General features: G+C 37.2%; 1 protein-coding gene across 4 annotated transcripts in view; it reads right to left on the reverse strand.

Moving 5' to 3' along the window:
* Positions 1 to 7368: 7368 nt before the first annotated feature.
* Positions 7369 to 19393, reverse strand: part of NNT (nicotinamide nucleotide transhydrogenase) — a 78638-nt gene continuing 66613 nt past the window's right edge. For all 4 annotated transcript variants that reach the window (XM_046672486.1, XM_046672485.1, XM_046672483.1 and 1 more), the window contains exons 20-22: positions 11277 to 11395; positions 9891 to 10006; positions 7369 to 8349 (exon numbers count right to left, since the gene is read on the reverse strand). In XM_046672486.1, coding sequence (XP_046528442.1) covers positions 8200 to 8349; positions 9891 to 10006; positions 11277 to 11395 — 385 coding nt within the window. In that variant the 3' untranslated portion in view covers positions 7369 to 8199. The remainder of the gene's footprint in view (positions 8350 to 9890; positions 10007 to 11276; positions 11396 to 19393) is intronic.

Here is a 19393-nt window from a genome sequence, read left to right on the forward strand (position 1 = left end):
CCATCCATAACTTGAAAATCATTTAAATTTTGCACTTGCACCAAATTATAATTTTACTGTCTTTATGTGTATCCCACACTACATTGCAAGGGACCATGTCACATGTATCTGCAACCAGGCACAGCACACAAAACACAATAAATACTAACTGGTTGGGCTTGTCATTGCCACTTGATCATATATTTTATAGATGGGAGACCAAACCAAGTCAATGGTGGGGGAAACAGAATTAAAAACATTTCAAGTACTAGTTTCTAATTTCTCACATCTTCTTATAATCTAGAAAATGTCATTCACTGCTACCATTAGCTCTTTTTATGGCCTCATTTTAATTGTAACTCCTCACTCCACACTCCTTCCAAAAATCTCATGTCAGTGGTCTCTCTGACTCTCTGCCCCTTTAACATCACCTACCTCCATTTGGAAACTAAAAGAATTACTGTAGTTTGGGTTTTACCCATCTCACAAATGCTCTTTTGGTCTCTCTTTTCCCAGGGGTCTTTTCCCCTCATCTCACAGGAAGTGAATGGCCCCACGTGCTCATCAATGGTCACTTTACTCTTCTCACCCTGTGTCCCACCTTGCCCAGCTCCTCTCCTCCCACAGGCTCATATATCAAGAACATCTATGATGCTAACCTCTACCTTATTGCCCATGTTCTCCCTTGCAGCCTGTTCTAATTTCATGCTCAGGTGATGGCATAAAAATATTTATCATGGCAGTTTTAAACATGTTTATCTTCTTTGTTCCATTTTGCTCAACATCTTTTATTTCTGTGGGGGAAAAAAATATTATTCCAAAGGATCAAAAGCTTATATATAAAATAGGAACCATGACATTTATTGAAATGACTAAGCACTGGTAATTTGAGGAAAAAAGCTAATGAATTGGCAGAAGATATGGTTCTTGTTGTTCCCTCTGCCACAGAGTAATTCTGAGACGATTGTGATGCTTTGTGCTCCAATGAAAATTACAATTAACATACACAGAAATCACTATTTAAAAAAATACTTCATCAGTACTAAAAAATTAGATGGGCTAAAATTGCTAACTTGTATTCTTAAAAGGCAATAATTATCAAAAGAGCTGTGTTTTGACCTTTCTGTCTTTGTTTCAGATGTGCTCCAACTATGAATGAATGTTTCTTTTCAATTTTTGGCTATAGATTTAATACCAAAGCACTTTCGATAAAGTAGTAGAAATTAGATGATAGCACATTTTACATTCCTCACAGGGCAATGAGGCAAAAAAAACCCTTCCCCAAAACAACTCAATGTCTTATGAAATTTTTTAAAATAACAGATTCCTGCAGCAATTCAGTTAGGCTCAGGAGAATAATTCAATGGCTCTTCCTTAAAATTTCTTTGCTTGAAGCATTTGTATCAATTCTATTTCAAATTATTTAAGTGATAGAGTACCTACTACTTTTTTTGTAGAAATAACATAAATATTCCATTCTCATACAAAAGCTTTAAAAAGTTTCACCCCCAAATATAAATTGTAGTAACAGGAGAAATTGGCCAAAATATGGCACACATATCCTCCATCTTGTGTGCTTCTTCCTTGCCATTCCATATTACTTTAAACATCTTGTAACTTTTTATTTCATTTAGACCAAAGAAGAATTAGAGGATGTCAGTTTGCAAAGATAGTAGTAACCAAGACAGATAGGACCATATACATATCAGGATGAAGACCGAGGACCCAACCCTCTCCAACTTTGATGTTTTGTAATTCACCTTGCTCTCCACATCACTTTGCCTCTGAATGAAGATGTGTCCCCAGGAGTAGGAGGAAGAGAAGGAAACACCCTGAATTAAGGTCAAGTTTCCACTACCAGGGAAAATGGGAGCTCAAGAGAGGAATTAAGTTCAGTTATAGAAAAATAAAGTCATATTTTGGCACATCTGAGTCTGTAGCCAGGGAGATGACAGTTCACAGCAAAAAGCTTTGACTTGACTGTCAGGTGGGAAGGTGTTGAAGGTCAAAGCAGGCAAGGAGGTGTAGCTGGCATGGTCCTGGAAAGCAAAACCCAGAAAGGTAGAGGATCTGCTGCAAAGCCTTCTTTATTCTGCTACTAAGTAGGAAGCATCCTCAAGATTTAGGCTTTTGTGTATGAGGCAAAAATGGCAGCAGCTGCTTAGAGAGAACGGGTGGAAGGACAAATCATGACTGGATAAGGAGTAACTTTTGTTGAGATATGTAAAAACAGCAGACATTTGTTTCCTCTATGAAATTCACATTTCTCCCTGTCCTTTTGTAAGTGGTTGGCATCTTCTTGCTGAAATTTTGACTGGGTTTTTAAAAAAATATTTAAGTAGTTTAGTATGATATGGTTCTTCCCTCTTATGAGTGCCATCCTTTCCTTTAGCTATTTTTGTCTAACATTGACAGAGTGGTTAAGAGGACCTTAACCACTGGGTTAACCCACTGCCTAACCTACTAGGTTAGCCCACTGCCAGATCTGGGTTTAAGTCCCACTGTGTAATTTTCTATTATAGGATGCACTGAAAACCCACAGGAAGTTGTCTAGCACAAAATGAGTACTCATTAACTAGTAGCTACTGTTACTATTACCCACTCATTGAGCTACTAAAATGAATGAGGGGGAGTCTGTCTATCTGGAATTTTTTTCAAAAAGCTAAGTCAAACTTCCAGATAATGGGTCCTGAACAGAAGTCAACGCAGAACCCACATAAAAATGTGCTCCCCTCTCTCCCTCTGCCATGCACGACAATATATTTATTAAAATACCTTTGTGCTTAGTTTATCAAAAGGTGATACACTCTAAAAATGTAGGCAAGATCAAAAGTAATTCATCATGTAGAAAACAGTAATACCTTTTATGGTGATGCCATTATCCAACTACTCATCCTGGTTCATCACTAAAATTCACCCTTTGGCGCTGTTTACACAGATAGTATTCTGGGTTGAGATGCATTACAGCAAGGACCAAAACCAGTACAGGTATTCAGAAATTCTTACATGTGCAGTATCCCCATAAGATGTTCTGTTACAGTCCTTGAATGTTCTATTGGTCTCACTTACAATCACGATTCTAATCTTTCTAAGACCTGTAATTATACCCAACACTAATGAAGCACTAATACAGTTATTCCCAATCAGATACACGGGTGTGGACCTGAAGTATATCTAAGCTTCCATGCCCATATATATCCCAATGGGACGAAAGATTTGCAAGAACAAAATTTTCCATGAATCAGTAAAGCCCTGAAAGCTTCAAAAGGTCTTTTCTAGGAGTGATTTCTGAAGCACAGTGTTCCTGTAAATTCTGAGAGTAGTGACAAAACATTCTAAAGATAAAGCCACCGCATTCTGTTTCCTCCCTGCTGACATAACACAAAGTGGTTATCAAGTGATGCATTCTCCCATTTTTCTGGAGAAGTGTAGATGGGACCTTTCAGTTCTAAACCAGTGATGCTGCTGCCTGTGTGTGTGGTAGAGGACTAGAATCACGAGGTCTGAATAGAACTAACCCAGGCACAAGACCCTGCTCTACTAGTTTAAGCTCTGTACTCTTGCGGAAAGTGGACTCCTTAACAGGGAGAAAGAAAGGGAAAAAAAGACAAGACTGGCTGATAGCAACTCACCGGGTTTTGGAAAATCAGTTCCTAAAGAGGACTGACTGGTTTAGATAAAAGTTCACTGGCTAAATCTATTTCCATAACTTATTGGAGAAGTTTCCAAGTTCTGCTTTTACTATAGTAAGCCTAAACCAAAGTAGGAGGATAGAAAAAAAAGGACCTTATTTCAATTTCTAAATCATCCATTTCCATGGGTTTTTACTATCGCCTACAACAAATCACATGACTGTTGCATTTTTCATCTTCCCAAATACAACGGGAAGGAGGAAGAGAAAAAGTTCCTATTCCATCTTTACAATAGAGGAAAGAGAAGCACCTCTGACCCCCTACTCTGAGTTCTCACTTTCCTTTTCATGCCTCTCCATTGTGGGAAGGAACTAGCCAACCTAGTCATCCCATGTGTCACCTGCATACCCCAAATCCACATCCCCTCCTCAAATCTTCTCGAAGTCCATGACAACCACTTCTCCCTGAGATTCTATTGCTGCCACAGGTACTTCCGCCCTGAACTCACAGGCACCTTAGGTGAACTGGTCATCGGTACCATCTTCATTCCAGTACCTTCATGTCTTTGTTATTCACAATGACCCAAAGTACCCAGCTCTCTAAAGGTCTGGTTTGGTCTATGGATGAAATTTGAAATATCCAGTGGCAAATATCCTGTAGGCAATCTTTCCATTAGTATTAGTATTATTCTTCACAAATAGGCTTTTGGAAAGCACTGGACAGCAGAGCTCAAGGTTGTAACCTTTGGCAAGAACATGAAGTACAAATATTTTATATAGAACAAGGCAATCATATGCTTTGACAATCAACACAATAGAGATGTAGTATCTCCCTACTACTTAGGGTTCAAGCTTTTAAAGTTCTCCATAGTCATAAACTGACATCTCTCTAGCTATGCAATATGATTTTCCACTCTTCCCCCAAATAAATTATCTACTATGATCTAACCTTTTTTTCCTATCACTATCTTAATCATTACATGTAAGAGTTTCGATTAGTCATTCTAATTACTGTCTTGTCACCTACATCATTATTTTACCAGCATCCAAAAGATTTCCATCCAGAATGACAGTATACGCCGTGTTAAATGTCTATAATCACTTAACCAGTGAAGAAAACAGTTCAATTCCTTAGCCCAATATGTAACTTCTATGAGATAATAAGAACAGCAATCTTGAGTGCTTTGAAATTCAAATTTTACCATTTCTGCTGCTTTATTAAACCAATACTTTAAAAGTTTCACTTGGAAAAGTTTTATTTTTCTCTTTGTTAATTAACGTAATTCTTCCTTCCATTGAGAATCTAAAGATCAGCTAGATTAAGCAAATTGCTGCCACAAGAGTGAAGTTTTGGTTTGGGCTTTTTTTTTTTTTTTTTTTTTTTTTTTACTATTCTGACCCAGTAATATTTGTTGGCAAAGACTCTCAAAAACTGGCAAGAGCTATAAACTAGATATCTGAACTATTCTCCTCTATCTATACAAAAGAGCTGTCCAACTTCCCAGTACTAAAATACTTTAATTCACAAGACTTATGCCTTAAGGGACTAGAAAATTTGCCTCTAAGTCAGATTGACACAGGGGTTATAAGTTATCAATTACACAGAATAAGGCTTTGGGATCACATGAATTGAACTAAACTCTAAAGCTGACTGATATATAATATATCCCATATTTGTGTTGGATGAGAAAACAGCAAAATCTAAAAGTTAGGGTCATGACTTGGATGGAATCAGAAAGGCCAAGGCCAGATTCATTATCAAATACTTTAACTGATAATCCCTGACTCAGTAAAGGCCTGAAACCTAGTGCATGAAGAAATTAGTCCTCTCTCTCAGTGCTCTCTATTCCAATCCTAGAAAAGAGGATATAGAATGACAAAAAGATTCATATATCAGAAAACTGTCCAAAGTCTGATAGATAGGTAGATATAGACAGATAGAAACATATACATAATGTATAAAAACTTGTACATTTACTGTTATACATTCTTTTGTTTTTCTTAAAGATTGCCCTTGAGGTAAGGTCTGTTGCCAACCTTTTTTTTCTTCTTCTCCCCAAAGCACCCCACCCAGTACATAGTTGTATATTCCAGTTGTAGGTCCTTCTGGCTCTGTTACATGGGACACCACCTCAGCATGGCTTGAGGAGCGGTGCTGGGTCTGCACCCAGGATCCAAATCAGCAAAACCCTGGGCTGCCGGAGTGGAACACATGAACTTAACCACTCGGCCCCAGGGCCGGCCCCTACTTATATACATTCTTTACTCAGATGAGTAACTTAAACAAACTCCCAATTTAAGACAAACAAGAGAAAACAAAGGATGGTTAATAAGGTCTAAAAGACAAATCAACATTAGCATTTCACTGCCTAGGTGTAATTCTTTTTTGTTTTTTGGTAACAGACAGTAGGGGGTATAATGAATTTTTTTTTTTTTTAAAGATTGGCACCTGGGCTAACAACTGTTGCCTTTTTTTTTTTTCTGCTTTATCTCCCCAAACTCTCCGCCGTACATAGTTGCAGGTCTCTCTAGCTGTGGGATGTGGGACGCTGCCTCAACGTGGCCTAACGAGCAGTGCCATGTCCGCACCCAGGATCCGAACCCTGGGCCGCCGCAGTGGAGTGCGCGAACTTAACCACTCGGGCCACGGAGCCGGCCCCTGAATTTTTTTTAAAAAAGTATTTCCAGTTGAACACCAAAAAGATATAGTGAACAATACAAGAATAAAAATAAGTCCTATCTACCAGTTAGTTGTACGACTTAACAGAAAAGGAGGAATAATAAAATAGGATGGATGAAAATTATTTCTGTTCATTTTAAACTTCACCCTAATTAATAATCCAAGACCAGCAACCTTTTGGAGTACTAATTTAAGATCCATTAACCAATTGCATTTATCACTTAGGAAAAATGAGTCTTTCCTGCTTTAAAACACGTGCACATGCACACACACACACAGTTCTTAATCTCAGGGATATCAAAACAGAAATTGAGGGGCTAGCCCAGTGGCTTAGAGGTTAAGTTCACGCACTCCACTTCAGCGGTCCAGGGTTCGCATGTTCCAATCCCAGGTGCCAACCTACACACCTCTCATCAAGCCATGCTGTGGTGACGTCTCCTATATAAAAAATAGAGGAAGGGTGGCACAGATATTAGCTCAGGGACAATTCTTCCTCAAGCAAAAAGAGAAAGATTGGCAACAAATGTTAGCTCAGAGACAATCTTCCTCATCAAAAAAAACAAAAACCCAGAAGCTGATTACCAAACCAACAGATATTTTAAATTATAAATTCAGTAATCATGAGCATTACAGCAAAACATTTTGCAACAGTTATTTCTTTTTCTGGTTTAGAGATAATTTTTATGTGTTAAGAATTGTTTCAAGAAACTTAGTACCAAATTAATTATATAGACAGATATTCCAAGTATTCATCACATATTCAACCTATTATAGAGCTTTTCGTACAGCAGCAAAGTCATGAAGAAAATCTACAGCTTACTGCAAAAAGATACGATCTCTACTGGTGCTTAAACGAAGAGGTAGCTTAAAAAAGCGCCACCATTTCTCTCAAATGTTATCAATTGCATAACACCAAAACACATTCTGATTTGGGGGAAAAAATAGTCTGGCAAATAATTAAGACAGATTAATTTCATCTACTTCATGGTAGGAAATCCTCCCCAGATATCAATAACAGGCAGAACTATTCAATGTTAGCCTTTTGTCACCAGAGAAAATTGCTACATCACTATGCAAACAGGATAAACTCATTTTATTAGTCAAATAGTTGAATTCCATTCAAGTGCACTTAATACAGTACTACACATTATAAATTGATTGAAATTAAAGAGATCTCTGATTGGAAATGGGCTTTAAAAAAATACAACTAATACTGATTTCAAATTGTGTGTTTCATCGGTGTTCTAATGAAACATACAAAGCAAATGATTTAATTGTTTCCAGCATCTCTGAAGATTATCTAGTCCCTTAATGTATTAAAATAGAAGTGAGAAAATACACCTCTGAAACCTAGGCTTGGAAGTACAGTTTGAAAAATTGAAACCAATTTGATATGGTTAATTCAGATTATGGTTAAATGGTAAGAGGACAGCTTAGGAGTTGATGAAAGTTTCAAATCAGTCACATTTGTTGAACAAACATAAATGCAAGTGCCTGTAATGTTTACAGTGTGTCCGATTTTTCAGATCCGTGTGTAATGTAAGTCCTAAAATCCTAAAGACCTAATTTCTTAAAACATTGCTGACTATTGAGGAAGAATTAAAAAAAATATATCCAAATGGATTACATCTAAAATGAGGCTGTTTTTTCTCTTTTTATAAAATACTGCTGGAATTTATAACCCAAAAAATACACACAGAAAGACAATGAGAATTTTCAATCTCTTTTTACAATCGAGGGGTCACTGCTCTTGAAAAATCTCCCTGTATTTGCTTTGCTTTCTTCAGTCTTTCTTTTCTTCCAAGAGCTTTGCTACAGATGCATATCAGCTATATATATTGATACTTTATTCGCCTGTTCCCATAACTGAAGAGGTGGCTTTGTTCGACAACAGTTTGATCTTTAAAATTTACTTCTGGTAGGATTCTCTAATTTTCGCCTGCAGTGCATCACACGTTTTCTTGGCATCACCTAGAAGCATGGCCGTGTTAGGTTTGTAGAAGATTGGATTGTCCACTGCAGCATAGCCGACACCCAAGGACCTCTTCATGACAATGACCTAGGAACCAAAGATGAAATGAGAGAGAGCATTGAACTGACCTGGCTGGGACGTGGTAGGCACACAGACACTGCCCCTCCTAACTTTGAACAAAGCACGCACCACAACTAACTCTTTAGTACAGACTTTCAAAATACACAAGGAGGGTTTTCAAACGTTTACACTGTATTAATTTTAATTTTTAAAACGTGCCCATAACTCTTATATCCATTAGAGAAAAAAATCATGCTAACAAAAGGTTTCTCTCTGAGTGATAAGATTACAAGTGATTGTCTTCCCAGTGCTTTTCTCTTAGAGAGACTATGTATAACATTTTCTAGTCAGAAAAAGCAGCATATTTCTCTGAATGGGCTAAAGAGAACAAACTTAGTGCATAAGCTTCCAATACCAACCCTAATAAGACAAATGCAGTTGAGTGGGAAAATGGTATGACTCTTATTCCATCACTTTAAAGTACCTCAGAAGGTTGTAAGACAAGAGTCCAAAGAGCAATCCAGCTTGTCACAAGGACAGAGCTAATAACTACTATTACGCTCCTCCAAGCAAAAGGCAAGAGTAAGTCCATCTCTAATATTGACATGTTATAGACATTTACAATTACATGGATTACGGGTGTTACTCTCTTGTTGAATATCAAGTCAGTCCTTAACGAAATGAAAAGCCTTTCTACGGTCCTCTAGGACACGTAACCTATCCAAAACTGGAAGCAGTGCAAATTTATTCATGCTTCATACAGCATTAGTACAGTAACGCACTCTGCAACCTCTCAAATATTGATGACTGATGCAGTAATTTTTCATATACACATGAACAAGTACATGTCCTATCTACTCACTCACCACAAATACGAAGTTGCAAAGTCACATATATACAAGAGAGAGAAATAAAATTAAAGGGAAAATGTATATTACGTTCTTAGATGCTTAAAATTCCTATCTATGACTTGAGAGTGGTAAAGAGACATGCCCGCTGCTAGGGCAGAGAAAAATTTACAAGCCTTTGAGATCTTTACAATCTAGCAATCAGCTTCTTCAGAAGTAATGTGCGTGCGCAGGACTTGCTTCCTTATGCCATGGTATTGTTTGGATTTCTAAATCATCTTTCTTCTAGACACTCTATAACAACATACAAATTCCCTTTCAAAAAAATTCAATGAAAAAATGTGCTCGTCTTTGTATAGGAAGGTGATGATACTGACTCACTGTCCCAGAGGAAAGCCATCTGCTTCTCTGTACTCAACCTGGAATTCAGCCAGACTCATTCCAAAAGCTCACAGCTCCTTTTTCAGCTGTGGTTACAGATTTTGTTAATCCATCCACATAATCGCATCTAGTTCTAATCGAGATCAGGGCATTCACTCAGATTCTCTGGTGACCACAGAACAGACAGAAGCAGGATATAGAGAGCTGGCTCATAAATCGACTCTAATTCCTGGGCCTCCTAAAAGGCATCGTCATTTCTCAAGTGACTACAGAAAGTTCTGTGTGCATATTTTAAGAGACAGCCGATTATTAGAATGGAACACAAGTCTGAAATTTTACCTGCTTTGACTTCCAGACCTCGAGGACTGGCATGCCTGCAATAATAGAGTTGGGGTCTTCTTGAGCTGCTGAATTAACAGTGTCATTAGCTCCAATTACAAGGACCAAATCAGTGTCTACATAATAAAAGAAAAAAGAGAAAATGTAAAACTCAAAGGGGTCACTTTTACTTCTTTTCAGGCAAACTATAGTGATCTAACTTTACAACAATAACAGAAGCTAATATTTATAGGACACACATTTGTGCCAGGCACTGTACAAAGAGCTTTGTCAGAGAGGGTCAGTAACGTAACCAATGTCACACAACTAAAACGCAGTACATCTTTTAGCAGTAGGTCTGCATCCAAACCTGAGCATCCTGACTAGAGCCTGCACTATGATGCTTTCTCTCCCCTCAATGGATCTACCTAATCTGATTTTATAATCCTTTAATTATCCCAAAATGATCTTGCCAGTTACATTATCTTACAAGATTTACATTCCATTTTCAACTTTTAAAATAACCACTTAAGATGCAATTTGACGTCTAAAAGAAAATGGTCTAAGAGTCTGTACTGTATTATAGCTGTGTCCATAATTCCTGGAACTGGCAGGTCTCACACATAATTTAGCAACAGTGAAATCTGAAAGGAGGAACAAAATTAAAATGGCCTAAATTCCTTCTTTAAGGACTATAATATAAACCACCTTAGAACTTTGCCAAAAATACCATGTGAATCTAGACATACACACGATTTCATTATTTTCCTCCAATAAACAGTATTTTTTAAGTTTAAAGTGGATATTTGCCAGACAGAACTGCTTTAATTTTAACAAACATGATCTTGGGCCAAATATAATTGGCATTCGACATCTACCCAATCACAGTCATAAAGTACAGCACCTTATCTAGTGAAGTCCTAGTCTTTTAAAGAAAACAGAAAACTATCTTACTGATCATGAATTGGTACAATTGGAAACCAGTAAAATCTCAGACACTGGCAAGAATCAGACACTAAATCATCAGCAGAAGTGATTTTATAAATGAGGAACCTGAGGTTGAGTACCTAGTTCAAGGTCACAGGCAAGTGAGGGTGAGGACTTGGATTCCAGAGCCAGGTCTGTTGAGAGTCTCTGCCATGCGCTCCACTGCTCTGCCTCCCAAGACTTTCACCAGCCTTCAGTTCTCCTCACAGGATCAGAATTACTCATGCTGCTCACAAGTCTGTTCCACCTTATTCAGTACTGCCTTGCATTTATTTAATTTTAACTGTGCACCTACTAGAAGCAGGTTACTATTTATCTGACCAGCAAGTCTTCAGTGATCCCACAATTTATGTCCTAGGACTGGCACTGCTTTATTCACACTAAGAATATTTAAACTTTTCTGGCGCCCCCATCACTTACCTGGGAAATCGTGGTTGATCTCATCCATTTCCAACACAATATCATATGGCACCCCAGCCTCAGCCAGCAGCACATTAAGCTGACCGGGCATCCGGCCTGCAACTGGGTGAATTCCAAACCTAGACATCAAACAAATGAACAGCTGGCCTTAACTTGATGGGCCAAAATGTACAGAGACCCCAATATCACCTCCAAATTTGCACACTTTGTTCTTGGCACCTCTGCTTCTTCTGGTACTATCTGATCTCTACAAGCGGGAATAGAATTAGTCCAGATATGTGGTCAACCTGCAAATATTGAAGTTGGAGATTCTCATCTTATTAGGAGTTCCTAAATAACTCCTCTCAGAAAAATCGGTGTAACTTTAGAACCTGACTCTTCCATATATGTTTTAAGTACAACGAACTTCCAACCTCATTAATAAATAATATCACCTTACATTTAATAAGCATTGTGCTTTCTTATGATACTTTCTGATAAATCTTGAATCTTTGAAAACTTATGGAAGCCAGCCTAGAATTCAACATTTGCCATGAAAAATCAACATTATTCCATCAAAACCTGACTCCACATTCAACCTGAACCTCTATGTTCAAAGGTGGAAAAATAAAATACTGTCATGTGCCTGAGGTAAGGGCCTACAATCTTTCAGAGAGTGATATGAAGCATTACTCCACATCACACAAAAATGTGATAGTAACATGCTGGAGGGTTTAAAAGACAGAGTAATACACAAATCAGAGATCCACACTTTTATTAAGGCAAAGGAAACTGAAGCAATTTCTTTCAACCACAGCCATAATGGGATCTTTGGAGTCATTTAGTCCATCTTCTTGCCCACTGCATTGATCTCTGTCTCCTCAGCACTGGGCACAGGGCCTGGCACAGAGGAAGGGCTCAATAAAAAGTGAGTGAATGAATGAATCCAGTGAAGAAATGCATTTTATAATATCTCTTGGTGGGGATCCATCAAACCTCAGCTCAAATACCTTCGGTGACCAGAAACTTACTCCTTCCTAAGGTCTATTCCATTACTAGACAATCCCAATAAATTACTTATATATAAAACACACACATATATACATACATAATTATATTAAGCCAAAAGGAACCCCCATCTCATTGCTTTCCAAGGTCTGCAGTCTTGCCATCTGAAGCCATAATGAGTCTACTTCCTCTCTCATATGTGTATTCCTTTCAGCCATCCTAGGATGCTTTCTAAGCAAAACATCCTCAATTCTTTCAACTGTTCAATGACTGACAAGACTTCTGGACCCACCACTGTCCTGGTCACCTGTTCCTACACGGTCAATGCCAAGCTCAAACCCCAGTCCCCCAAAGTGAATATAATATGCTGGATGGGATCTAGATGCATATGGCACAACAAGAAAATCACATCCTCAGGTCTTCCACTGATGAAACCTAAGTCTGCACAGCCTTGAGAGCTGCCACAATACATTGCTGGCTTATGCAAAACTTACGGGCATTTAAGATGCCCTGTTACTTTCATAGGAACTGCTGCCAAGCCAGGCCTCCCCACTCTTAACACAGGCCCTGTTAGGAACAGGTTAAAGAAGCATAGGAAATGACCCTCCCAAAAAGGAGACCTGAAAAGAGGTAGAAAATGGCCATTTATATTACCTAAATAACCGATAAATGGTTTTCTGCAACTTTAAATTGATAATGAAGAGACTGAATTATTGGGGGGCCTGTAATTGGAAAATAAAAAAGGACATCAAGCAATAGGCGTTCTTTTTTACCGAAATCTCCTTTACATAATCTTCCTTCTGGGATCGCTGAATGTTCCTAAATAACCAATTTATGTTTAAGAAAACAGAAACTCAGGGCTCAAAGGAAACAAAACATTATCACCAGGTGGTTGTACAACAGATAATCATTTTATTTCTCTTCTTTTTTTATATTTTCCAGATTTTCTATGAGAATGTACAGTTTTATGGTGGAAAAAATTAACTTCATTTAAAATAAATTAACACTTCATGCTATTATATTGTGGTACAATTTACAAATGATTTATCATATATTATTTCATTCTACCCCTAATCATCTTTAACAATCTCCAACAAGAATTAGAATTTAAAGCAGTTGATTCAAATCCAGTACTTAGTTAAATAAACTGCTTGAGAGTTGTAGTCTTAGATCTAAAAAAACGAAGTAAGAATATAAATAAGAGGGGTTACTGGCATATATTTTGGAATAATAGCTAATACTGACTCTTTAAGTACGCTATGCAATTTGCTCGACTTTTAGTAAATAGTTAAGCTGGGATTCAAACTCTGGTCTTTCTGTCTCAAGAGTCTGAAGTTTTAACTACCATACAATATAGTTAGTATAGTCAAGCAATTTAAGAGGTGTTTTTGCTTAGTTCACAGCTCAGGTTAACTAGTTGTGTCATGTTGAACAAGCTACTTCATGACTCTCTCTGTCTCAGTTTTCCCACAGAATAGTAATCAGCTGTTATTATAAGCCCACATCATGCCAAGGGCTATATAAAACTCTGTGCAGAAGAGGTCTGAGAAATACCTATTTATCTCTGCTTGAAATAAGGAGTTCCAAGAATCCAATTTACAGGGTTCTCTGAGGAAATTGAGAGCCCAGAAAGTTTGAACAATGCTACAAGCTATAAAACAAAACAAAACAAAATTTTAAATAAAAAACATTAAATATTTGCATGAACAAATAGGAGAAAAAAATGTCTCTTAGTATGCAAAGTATCTACAACAATGCAAACCATTCACCAGCACGTCTTAAGTGCTGGGGAATCAGATTCTGAAAAATTACTAGGGGTGGGAGGTGGAAACAAACCATATAGAATGAATTATTAACAATCTAAGATTCTTTTGTGTGTGTGTGAGGAAGACTGGCCCTGAGCTAATATCTGGTGCCAATGTTCCTCTTTTTGCTTGAGGAAGATTCTCACTGAGCTAACTGCACCAATCTTCCTCTATTTTGTATGTGGGATGCAGCCACAGCATGACTTAGCAAGTGGCGCTAGGTCTGCACCTGGGATCCGAACCTGCAAACCCCAGGTCACAGAAGCAGAGCACGCAAACTTAACCATTACACCACTGGGCCAGCCTCCTAAGATTCTTTTAAAAGGAATTTATGATCTCTTCCCTCTGTGGGCTATCTGAAATTAAGGGCAGTCATCAGTTTACTCCAGACCACGGCCACTCAACCTCACCATCTCATAAGGGTTTAAGTTCTTCAACCACAAATTCTCCTATCATTTTTGGGAATGTAACAGTTCAACACTTGAGTAAAAATTTTAAAATGCTCTCTAAAAACAAGATTACTTTTTCTTTTAAACTAGAAATTTCTATCCTCATGTAATCATCTGTACCACAGCAGAGTTTTCAATCACTCCTAAAAACAAAAGAAATGAGGCAAAATACTGACAACTGATGTTCACACTCTTTGTGCAGTTATATAAGCTATATTCAGCATGACTGCAGCTACTTTCAAATTGTCTCAGGGAAAGCACCTCCAAAATGTTACACACTCTTTGGTTCAAATAGCAACTTTAAAAATTTAATGTTTTTCAGTGGCAAAAAGATGAAACATTTGAAAAAATAATTTCTCCAGGCACAAAAGTATATGCTCATTAAATGGGAGTTACTATTACTAAGCCTCTAATCTGAACATAAATATTATTTTAATATTTTAATAATAATAGTATAGCATTTTAAGCATGAATATAAAAAACAGACTTAGAAAATGCATTACATTAAAATAACCAAAATATACTCCTAAGACTGCTGATTGCCATGAATTTAGGAAAAGAAAAGACATGACGAATGGAAGTTTCAAAGGTGCTCGATTTGGGGAACAAGTACCAGTCTTCGGTTCAGGACTTTTAACCTCTTCTTCTATGAGGGGGATGGCTGAATAATCCCTTAGGTTCATGGGTAAAACAGAAGCAGTAAGAAAAAGATAATAACAGATTCAGAGAAGGTAAAGCTCACTTAAGTATAAGAAGCAATTCAAATTTTTTAAAAGAGGAAAGATTGAATTGGTATAATCCTTGCACAAAGCAAACAACTACATATAAGAGAGTGACATGGACACATGTGGCTTTAAAGGCACACATAACACTAAAGTGTGTAAAAATAAGAAAGTAATTTGAACATCAAAATAAACAAAGATTGCAATAGACTGTAACCCACTGGGGAAAATGGGAATTCATGAGTCAAGATTGATAACAGATTCATAAGTCAATAAGTAAACAAGTAAAACAAATAAATAAAGAAGAAGGGAACACTCTCTCCTACAGTGGTTGACTATTGACTGATAATGTGGGTCATAAAAATCACCATTTTGCAACTATCATAATAAACATTGGTTCAGATAAAAAATCATCAGCACATGTTCAATCTGGGGAGTAGAGTTTGATGAGGGGGCAAGATATTTGCAGTCAAAGTGGTTTGTCCCTGTCCCCTTATGCTTACCTCAACAGAGAAAGGGAAAAAATTTTATAGACTTTCAGTGCTTTCTCTGAGTGTTACTTTATGAAAGTTGATCAATAATAAGAATGAGTAGTTAGAAATAGTAACCATCCATACACTTTGCTCAATGGACATTTGATTAAGTGGACAGAGTCCATATTTCTCTTTCTCTCCAACTAATAGTTCCTTATAAATACCAAACAGAATAGATTACCAAGATTAACAAACCAAATCTCAGCCAAGAAGAACTTAAATGGGAACTAATTTACTATGTCTTTTAATGCATTGTTTGGTATACATGGGTACTGAGGGAATACTTTAACTCAAAGTTCTTCTAAATATTGTGTGGGAGAACTAAAGGCCTGGAGAACGTGCTCTAACAAAGGCAGAGATGCCATAATTAAATTTCAGGGCCCTGCTGTGTCATTATTTTTGAGTAATGATGGAACAAAATAACTTCCAAAGTCAAAAATTTTCATTTGAAAAGGTCATTTCACTTTACAGAGCTCCTTAGTAATATAGCTAACGTACCAAATTACATTATTAATCAGATGATTTTCAGTCCAGTTAATGCCAATTTGTATTTCAACTGTGTCAGTTTCAAGTCAACATTCCAAATTAATGCAGGGTTGTTTTCCCATATTTACAAAAAGGTACTCCTACTTCTATCACTGACTAGACCCAATGATAAAACTAAATTAGTTCAGGGAGCTGCAGCTTAAAAGATTCAGAGGGTAGGTGGATAAGGTTCAAGAGAAGCACAAAATACCTAATGACTTAGAAAATAACATACTCTAAGCGAAAAAAGATCAACTGGCTAGAAAAGAGGCAAAACTTGATTTTCAAGATGACCAAATAAAACAGAAGTTGACCAAATAGTCCTCATTTTCATAAAACAGAAGAAAATGGTCTTCAAATGCAAAAGAAAGAATCAGAATTAAATTAAAAAAAAAAAAAGACTTTCTGTTAACAATTTAAAACAAAGGTCTCAGTTAGGGAAAGTCTCAGGCTTCATTTCTGTGGATCAGGGAGAGAGAGGCTCATTAATCTTATGTACTAACCACTGCTTCAGTACAAAATGGACTCAAGGGTATTTCACATACAAATGCTAAGGGAGGCCGGTTGGCAGTGGCCATAATCAAGACAGTTACGGTAGCTGAGGCAGACCTTCATCTACGGGAGGAGAGAGAGGATCAAAACCAATGGTCTTAACCACTGGTTTTAGTGACAGTGAGCAGCAGCTTAGGTGGAACTCAGGATTTCCAGAACGACTATAAGACATTGCTCTACCTCAGTCATATAGTACTAATTGCCAGGAATTACTCATCGGTGCTCTTTTGAGATATTAATAGTAAACCTGGACACCAAAAATTTCTCCTACTCTTTCAATCCTCTGCTCACCAATAAGTATTTCCTGTTTCCCCCAGGTCCCTTCCTCTTCCCAAAACCTGATTGGTGGGACTTAAGAAAGACTAAGAGTCACTGTACTACTTGACATTTAAGGTCTGTATTAGTTTCCTATTGCTGCTGTAACAAATTTACTAGTTTAAAACAACACAAACTGATTCTCTTACAGTGCTGAATGTCAGAAGTCTAAAATCAGTTTCCCTACACTAAAATCAAGGTGTTAGCAGGGCTGCATTTCTTCTAGAGGCTTGAAGGAAAAATCCATTCCTTGCCTTTTCCAGCTTCTGGAGGCTGCCCCCATTCTGTGGCTTGTGGCTTCATCACTCCGACTTCTGCTTCCACTATCACATTTCCTTCTCTGACTCTGACCCTATTTCCTCTCTCTTATAAGGACCCTAGTGATTACACGGGCACACCCAAATAATCCAGGATAATCTCCCCATCTCAAACTCGTCACCTTAAATCTACAAAGTCCCTTTTGCTGTGTAAGGTAAATCATTCACAGGTTTTGGGGATCAGGAGGTGAATATCTTCAGGGGCCATTATTCAACCTATCACAAACTCCCTTTCCAGTGCTAAAATCCCATGAACTAGGGCTTCTATTTTAAGTGAATAAACCAATATACACTTTGTTATTTACTTTTGGATTTCAACTTTGTATCCCTTCTGGATTCCAGTCACTTTTTTAAATTTTAATTAATTTGTTTTTAATACTGCCTTTGTTTATCTTTAAATTAATCCATCTGCCTATCATCTTCATGCTTTAACTGAGGTGTCTCGGACCAAATTAGCAATCAAAGACGTCTAAATGTATTCATTATTACTGTAACGTTTGATTAGCTGCAGACTGCATAAAGACAATGTTTCCACTGAGCTAGTTATGAAGGGTAAATAATCACAAAGCTAACCAACATGTTATGCTGACTATCTCAAAGGACAGATCACTTTATATCTGTTTGTATAATAATTTATTATACTAAACTTTAATACTCTGTGGTTGGAGAAAAACACATGCAAGGCTATTACAAGAGAATGCCAATGTTTTGAGAGAAATAACAGAACACTAAATTTGTAGAAATATATGTGTGCATGTCGATGAGTCAATGTGAGTTTATAACAATTCTGGCCCATGGAACTGGCTAATCTTCAAAGTATGTATTGCAGTTAATTGTATCAGACGGTTGGCCATGACCGGCAATTTCCAGGAAATTGATGGCCAATGTTCCATCATCACATGAAGAATATCCAGAATTCCAAAACTTTGCAAAGCCTATCAGCCTTTTAGTTCTTCCCTTGAGCCATGGAAATTATCTTTATTCCACACATGCTTAACAAAAACAGATCAGCTTTCCCTGCCCACAACAAGATGCAACAGAAGAGAAATTACTACTAAAATGAGATGACAGAAAGATCTTCCACGTTCCCAGAAATCTTTCTTTAATGCACCTCTTCCTTATGAAGCACCACATCATAATAACTGGTTGACATGGCCACGCTCTCCAAATTGGGAGCAACTTGAGTGCAGGAACCAAGTCTTATTTATCAGTGCCCATAGTACCTGGCACTCTATTATACAGACTCAAATAAATGGAGGGAAGGAGGGACAGCGGGAAGGAAGGAAAGGGTCTTAAGTAACACAGTGTGTCCAATAAGGTACATTGACTCATAAACTTTCTATGTCTCATTTTAGAGAAAGGATTTAGGCAAGTAGTAAAGAAAAGCAGTTAAAAGCTCTAGAGTGCCACTGCCTGAGTTCAAAACATTTGGACGATTTACTTCTGTGTACCTCACTTTCTTCATATATACAATGGGATTGACAATAAAACCTCTTCAGAGGATTATTGTGAGATTTAAGTAAGATAATCCATTAAAGAGTTTTTTATTTGAAACACTTTAGACCAACGCCTGGCACAATAATAATAATGTAATCTGCAATTGTAATGTTCTATACATTTTTGTAATATAAATGTTCATCTGTATTTTTCAAATAAATGCACATTTTAATGACCATTTATATAAAAAGAAATACACATTTTTACATTAAAACAAATGTTGGTTTTATGGCAACATTTTCTGAACTGGTTTCCTAATTTTTACCTTAATATCTCAGCAAATACCAGTATAGTCCAATAAAAGCCAGAAATTCTTTGTACTTGCAACTATATCAAAAGACTAGAGAAATTATACAGTCAATATAGACTGAGGTCAATAACTGTGAACACTGGACTCACTGAGAACTTGGTCATG

This window comes from Equus quagga, chromosome 9, assembly GCF_021613505.1.
Source record: "Equus quagga isolate Etosha38 chromosome 9, UCLA_HA_Equagga_1.0, whole genome shotgun sequence".
Taxonomy (NCBI): Eukaryota; Metazoa; Chordata; class Mammalia; order Perissodactyla; family Equidae; genus Equus; species Equus quagga.